Raw genomic sequence first — 7,500 nt, 5'->3', positions numbered from 1 at the left:
GACCCGGGCAGCAGAGGCTGGCTCTGGGGACGTGGAACGTCACCTCTCTGTGGGGGAAGGAGCCGGAACTAGTGCGGGAGGTGGATCGCTACCAGTTGGATCTGGTGGGGCTTACCTCCACGCACAGTCTTGGCTCTGGAACCGTACTCCTGGATAGGGGTTGGACTCTATTCTTCTCCGGAGTTGCCCAAGGTGTGAGGCCTCGGGCCGGGGTGGGGATACTCACTAGCCCCCGGCTGAGCGCCGCCACGTTGGAGTTTATCCCGGTGGACGAGAGGGTCGCCTCCCTACGCCTTCGGGTTATGGGGGGGAAAACTCTGACTGTTGTTTGTGCCTATGCCCCAAACCGCAGTTCGGAGTATTCGGCCTTCTTGGAGACCCTGAATGGAGCCCTGCAGGTGGCTCCAGTAGGGGACTCCGTAGTCTTGCTGGGAGACTTCAACGCACACGTGGGAAACGATGGAGACACCTGGAGAGGCGTGATTGGGAGGAAGGGCCTCCCTGATCTAAACCCGAACGGTCGTTTGTTGTTGGACTTCTGTGCTAGTCATGGAATGGCCATAACAAACACCATGTTCGAACATAAGGATGCTCATAAGTGCACGTGGTACCAGAGCACCCTAGGCCAAAGGTCAATGATCGATTTCGTAATCGTATCATCTGATCTGAGGCCGCATGTTTTGGACACTCGGGTGAAGAGAGGGGCGGAGCTGTCGACTGATCACCATCTGGTGGTGAGTTGGATCAAGGGGTGGGGGAAGACTCTGGACAGACCTGGTAAACCCAAACGGGTAGTGCGGGTGAACTGGGAACGTCTGGAGGAAGCCCCTGTCCTGGGGATCTTTAACTCACACCTCCGGCGGAGCTTTTCAGCCATCCCTGTGGAGGTTGGGGGCATTGAACCTGAGTGGGCGATGTTCAAAACCTCTATTGCTGAAGCTGCGGTGATGAGCTGTGGTCTCAAGGTCTTAGGTGCCTCAAGGGGCGGTAACCCTCGAACACCGTGGTGGACCCCGGTGGTCAGGGAAGCCGTCCGACTGAAGAAGGAGTCCTTCCGGGTTATGTTATCCGGGAGGACTCCGGAAACAGTTGCAGGGTATCGAAGGACTAGAAGGGCGGCAGCTTCTGCCGTGTCAGAGGCAAAGCAGCGGGTGTGGGAGAAGTTCGGAGAAGCTATGGAGAAGGACTTTCGGTCGGCACCAAGGTGCTTCTGGAAAACCATCCGGCACCTCAGGAGGGGGAAGCGAGGAACCATCCAAGCTGTGTACAGCAAGGGTGGGACCCTGCTGACTTCAACTGAGAAGGTTATCGGCCGCTGGAAGGAGCACTTTGAGGAACTCCTGAATCCGACTAACACGCCCTCTATGGTTGAGGCAGAGCTGGAAGCTGATGGGGGATCATCGTCAATTTCCCTGATGGAAGTCACTGAGGTAGTCAAACAACTCCACAGTGGCAAAGCCGCAGGGGTTGATGAGATCCGTCCAGAAATGCTGAAGGCTTTGGGTGTTGAGGGGCTGTCTTGGTTGACACGCCTCGTCAACATTGCGTGGAAGTCTGGGACAGTGCCTAGGGGTTGGCAGACCGGGGTGGTGGTTCCCCTATTTAAAAAGGGGGACCAGAGAGTGTGTGCCAACTACAGGGGTATCACACTTCTCAGCCTCCCTGGTAAAGTCTACTCCAAGGTACTGGAAAGGAGGGTTCGGCCGGTAGTCGAACCTCTGATTGAAGAGGAACAATGCGGATTCCGTCCTGGTCGTGGAACAACAGACCAACTCTTTACTCTTGCAAGGATCCTGGAGGGGGCCTGGGAGTACGCCCATCCGGTCTACATGTGTTTTGTGGATCTGGAGAAGGCGTATGACCGGGTCCCCCGGGTGATACTGTGGGAGGTGCTGCGGGAGTATGGGGTGAGGGGGTCACTTTTGAGGGCCATCCAATCCCTGTACGCCCAAAGCGAGAGTTGTGTCCGGATACTCGGCAGTAAGTCGGACTCGTTTCCCGTGAATGTTGGCCTCCGCCAGGGCTGCGCTTTATCACCAATCCTGTTCGTGATTTTCATGGATAGGATATCGAGGCGTAGTCGTGGAGGAGAGGGGTTGCAGTTCGGTGACCTGAGGATCTCATCGCTGCTCTTTGCAGATGATGTGGTCCTTATGGCATCATCGGTCTGTGACCTTCAACACTCACTGGATCGGTTCGCAGCCGAGTGTGCAGCGGTTGGGATGAGGATCAGCACCTCCAAATCTGAGGCCATGGCTCTCAGCAGGAAACCGGTGGATTGCCTACTCCGGGTAGGGAATGAGCCATTACCCCAAGTGAAGGAGTTCAAGTACCTCGGGGTCTTGTTCGCGAGTGAGGGGACAATGGAGCGAGAGATTGGCCGGAGAATCGGCGCAGCGGGGGCGGTATTACAGTCACTTTACCGCACCGTTGTGACGAAAAGAGAGCTGAGCCAGAAGGCAAAGCTCTCAATATACCGGTCGATCTTCGTTCCTACCCTCACCTATGGTCATGAAGGCTGGGTCATGACCGAAAGAACGAGATCACGGGTACAAGCGGCCGAAATGGGTTTTCTCAGACGGGTGGCTGGCGTCTCCCTTAGAGATAGGGTGAGAAGCTCAGCCATCCGTGAGAGACTCGGAGTAGAGCCGCTGCTCCTTTACGTTGAAAGGAGCCAGTTGAGGTGGTTCGGGCATCTAGTAAGGATGCCACCTGGGCGCCTCCCTAGGGAGGTGTTCCAGGCACGTCCAGCTGGGAGGAGACCCCGGGGAAGACCCAGGACTCGGTGGAGAGATTATATCTCCTCACTGGCCTGGGAACGCCTCAGGATCCCCCAGTCGGAGCTGGAGGATGTGGCCCGGAGAAGGGAAGATTGGGGTTCCTTACTGGAGCTGCTGCCCCCGCGACCCGATCCCGGATAAGCGGTAGACGATGGATGGATGGATGGATATATATATATATATATATATATATATATATATTTTTATATATATATAAATATATAAATATTTTTTTTTTATATATATATCGTGGAGCTGTTCTGTGGCCAACGGTCGAACACTCATAACATTTACCAGCTCCAAAGTTTTAAAATTATATTAAACTGCAGTATTCAAACTTTCTTGCACTGACAGTCCTTACATCTATGGAGCCCCAAAATGTTCAATATTAATTAAGTAAATAAAAATAATATTATGAAAAAAATAATTATATGGATACATTTAGTAAAATATATAGATTAACAAATAATTAAAACTCAACCCATTATTTTGGAATTTTAAAAAGAGAAATTTAAAATATAAAAGTTATTTAGAAAATATGAAGCATGAAATAACATTTTTATATATATATATATATATATATATATATATATATATATATATATATATATATATATATATATATATATACACACACACACAATATATTTTCCACAATTCTGCCACATGATTATTTCATAATTATTTATTTATTTAATATTGAACACTTTGGACTCCTATACATCTGATGCATGTGTGTGGTGCTTTTATACTCTTGATAGACGGTGGTGGTGGTGTAACCTGCAGCATCGGTGCAGCTGTAGCTTAGTTGGTGGTTTGTTAAAACTTTAACACCCTAACAAAGTTGTATAATCTCCCCAGTATATAATGCACTTACAGGAGGAAGGAAAGAAGCTGATTACTCTGTGTCAGGGTTTTTGGACTGCAGTTGCTCTTTGGACCATGTGGGGTCGCCACCGTTCATTTCTGTGTGTCATGTGCTTGTCTTGATTGTTTCATTGGTTGCACCTGTTCCTTGTTTGCTAGCCTTTATAAGCTGCCTGTTTTCTTCTGTTCATTGCTGAGTCTTGAATTGTTGCCGGAGGCCAAGTTTGTGAGTTTTTGAGCCGTCTCTTGAAGTGTCTGTTTTTGTGTCTCGAGTTCCTGAGTTAACTGCATTTTTACTCTTTAGTTCTTGAGATCCTTTTGCTGCCTGCTTTTCGGATATCCTCTGTTGATCCTGTTTTTGCCCAGACTTTACCTGTTAGTTGTCTGGATGTATTTTGAGTTTTGTCCTGCCACCTGTTCTAAAAGTAAAGACTTTTCTGACTCACTCCAAACCTGTGTCTGTCTCTGCACCTGAGCCTATCACCCCAACAGACCCTGTCACTCTGCATAGTTGGTGGCTCCTTCTTTATATAATGTAGTTTAAACATTTTTTAGATTCTGATATTTGCTGATATGAATAATATCTTTTGAAGATATGATGGCTCAGTATAAATCATAATAAGCTCGATTTGACATTTTATGTCTGTAGGTGTTTTACATACTGGGGACATTGGTTTGTACGGAAGGTCTACAGTATCACTGTATAACTTTTACCATGACAGCTTTGTTATTATGTGTCGTCAGGCAGTGGAGACTCTGAAGACGTTTGAGAAGAAGGACAGCAGAGTGAAGAGTGCTGCAGCCACCAACCTCTCTTTCCTCTACTTCCTGGTAAGACTCATTGACTTATCAAAAGGCTCTCAGATAATACATTTATAAAGAAAAGGGGCGGATTGCTTATTACCTGAATTAGATTAAATGTCTGTTCTCAAGGACACTTCAGCACAGCCCTCATTATCTGTACCAACCTGCTACCAGTAGATGCTTCCCCTCTCACCTGTCACAGGAGAAGGACTATGACCAGGCTGACCGATACGCTGACCTCGCCATGACCGCTGATCGCTACAACCCCGCAGCTCTAATCAACAAAGGCAACACAGTGTTCGTCAAGCGAGACTATGAGAAGGCTGCGGAGTTCTACAAAGAAGCACTCAGGAATGATTCCTCCTGCACCGAGGCCCTCTACAATCTGGGTAACATCCATTTCCATGATGCAGTGCAGAGATTGATTTATAGTATAGAAACCTTAACGTGTACTTCACATGCATCCTTCATTCATGGCTGTCATGCACAAGATGATGCTCCTTCTCATCCGGTAATATCTTTGAGGATCATTGAAGTAAAATAGGAGAAGTTGGAGCGTTCATCGTTCTAGTCCCTGAGTGAGGGATGGGTAGTTTAAACACTGTGCTGTCTGATGTTCTTATCAGGATTATAAGTGGTCCAAGTTCAGAGTACAGATTGCATTTAAACTTAGTACATTTTAGTCTTTTTTGTCAACAATATTGCGTGTTGATATCGTCACAGTTAGTGTCTCGTTATCGTCTCGTCTTAGTCGTTAGTTTCACTAACACAAGTAACACTGATCCAAAGTTCACAAGTTGATTGACAGTTTGAGTCCTCTGTCCACTTGCAGGTCTAACTTATAAGAAATTGAATCGTCTGGACGAGGCTCTGGACTGCTTCCTGAAGCTTCATGCCATTCTGAGGAACAGTGCCCAAGTCATGTACCAGCTGGCCAACCTGTATCCTACTGATGACAAGTGTCGATTGTTTAATGTCTGCTAATGCTTCAAGAGATCGAACCTCAGATGTTTCAAGGCTCATTTAATGTCATTCTGCAACACTTCTGTAGCGTTGTTCATTTATGCTCCACAAGCAGCAGAGCCTTCCTGTTGTGCTCTTTTTAAAATTTGAATCGGGAGGAATGTAAACAGCAGCAACAAACACGATGGTGAATTCTCTAAGCAGACAACAAGACCGGCCTTTTAACATAAACAATTTGACATCAGTGACGTTTGAGCACCAAGCGTCACCGACGTAAACACAGAGTCCGCCTCCTCTCGACCCACCGAGTCCTGCGCTCTGTCCTGCGCTCTGTCCTGCGCTCTGTCCTGCGCTCTGTCCTGCTCTCTGTCCTGCTCTCTGTCCTGCTCTCTGTCCTGCTCTCTGTCCTGCTCTCTGTCCTGCTCTCTGTCCTGCGCTCTGTCCTGCTCTCTGTCCTGCTCTCTGTCCTGCGCTCTGTCCTGCGCTCTGTCCTGCGCTCTGTCCTGCGCTCTGTCCTGCGCTCTGTCCTGCGCTCTGTCCTACTCTCTGTCCTACTCTCTGTCCTGCGCTCTGTCCTGCGGTCCACCATCGATGCCACGATGGAGCCAGGTCTCTGTAAAGATGTGGGTCCCCCATCTTATTTTCCTGCGACTGGACATCAGCCAGGAGCATTCTGGGTAGTGGAATAGCTTTTGGTCCTAGTTTACTGAACTCTAGTCTTTGCTCTTCTACCGAGGTGGACGGAAGATGCTGTGGGAGGTCATCGCCTCAAGGTCCGCTGCGCTTTATCCAATCACAACGCTTCCTTCTCCGATGTTGATGAGTGTATCTCTGTCATATGCCGTACCTGCTCCTGTAATTAAGACGAAAAGACAACAATTCAAACAATAATGTAGCGAAGTTAGTGGAAACTACGAGCCGCTGCGTCTACATGCGCCGCCTTCGCCATAGCTTCTGGAAAAGTGATAATTTAATGATTCAAACCTGCGTCTGTGTCCATCCCCATGTTGGTTCTTGACTCGTTGGCTTCAGCTATGAGCTTCTGGAAGATCCCCAACAGGCAATCGAGTGGTTGATTCAGGTCTTGAGCGTAACTCACACCGACCCCCAGGCACTGGCCAAACTGGGGGAGCTCTTTGATGGCGAGGGGGACAAGTCCCAGGCTTTCCAGTACTACTCCGAGGTACGAGATAACTGAATGTCTTACATTGGTTTAATGTATCTTCTTCGGTTACCTTTAAGTGCTCTGATGTCGGTGGGTTGTGTTGCCGTCCAGTCCTTCAGGTACTTCCCCTCCAACATCGACGTGATCGAGTGGCTCGGGGCGTACTACATCGAGACGCAGTTCTGTGAGAAGGCCATTCAGTACTTTGAAAGAGCCACACTCGTACAGTAAGTGCCCACTAGTTCTAGTTAGAAGGTAACGGTAACAAACCAAATGGATCTGTGTTTAAACTGGCAGTGCAGATCCAACGTAATGCCGAAAGAGTCAAGTCCAATGAGAAATTTCTGTGAAATTATGTTATTCCTTCACTTCTCTGACTTGATTAAGTGATTCCGGTCAAAGTTAATCTTGTTTTGATTGCTGTGTTAGTCTTCTCTCGTCAACCATGAAGCTTTTCCTCATCTGGAAGTCGTTCTTTCTTCTTGAACAAAGAGGAATGATTTGCTTTTGTTAGCCTTCCAGCTGAATTCAGAGTTCTTTCTTTTTATTATTATAATTCTTTCAACCAGTTTCTTCTAAAAAGAGTAAATAAGAAAGGTTCAGTGCAGGGTGTTTGTGTTCATTCTGACTGGATGTATTTGTGCTGTGCTTCTCAGACCAACTCAGGTGAAGTGGCAGCTCATGGTGGCAAGCTGCTACAGGAGAAGTGGTGAGAATGTTCTTCACCTTTCACGACATCTAAATAGTTTCCACCTGTTCTCTGCCAATTTAATACTGAAGATCAGATCAGTTATTTATTTAATAAAACTTTATTCTGATCTAGTAAAGTTTAGTTGTAAACAACCTTTTTCTTTTTTCTTCCCAGGAAACTACCAGAAAGCTCTTGAAACGTATAAAGATATTCACCGCAAGTTTCCGGAT

The 7,500-nt window shown here is 47.5% G+C and overlaps 1 protein-coding gene across 1 annotated transcript in view; it reads left to right on the top strand.

The window, feature by feature from the left end:
* ift88 (intraflagellar transport 88 homolog) overlaps window positions 1-7,500 on the top strand; it is an 18,204-nt gene that overhangs the window by 7,376 nt on the left and 3,328 nt on the right. The window contains exons 15-21 of the mRNA XM_029459425.1: window positions 4,392-4,478; window positions 4,654-4,840; window positions 5,284-5,392; window positions 6,447-6,597; window positions 6,691-6,806; window positions 7,236-7,288; window positions 7,445-7,500. Coding sequence (XP_029315285.1) covers window positions 4,392-4,478; window positions 4,654-4,840; window positions 5,284-5,392; window positions 6,447-6,597; window positions 6,691-6,806; window positions 7,236-7,288; window positions 7,445-7,500 — 759 coding nt within the window. The remainder of the gene's footprint in view (window positions 1-4,391; window positions 4,479-4,653; window positions 4,841-5,283; window positions 5,393-6,446; window positions 6,598-6,690; window positions 6,807-7,235; window positions 7,289-7,444) is intronic.

Source organism: Cottoperca gobio, chromosome 21, assembly GCF_900634415.1.
Source record: "Cottoperca gobio chromosome 21, fCotGob3.1, whole genome shotgun sequence".
NCBI lineage: Eukaryota > Metazoa > Chordata > Actinopteri > Perciformes > Bovichtidae > Cottoperca > Cottoperca gobio.
Note: the sequence above shows the minus strand (reverse complement) of the source record. Positions and strands in the feature narration are given on the sequence as shown.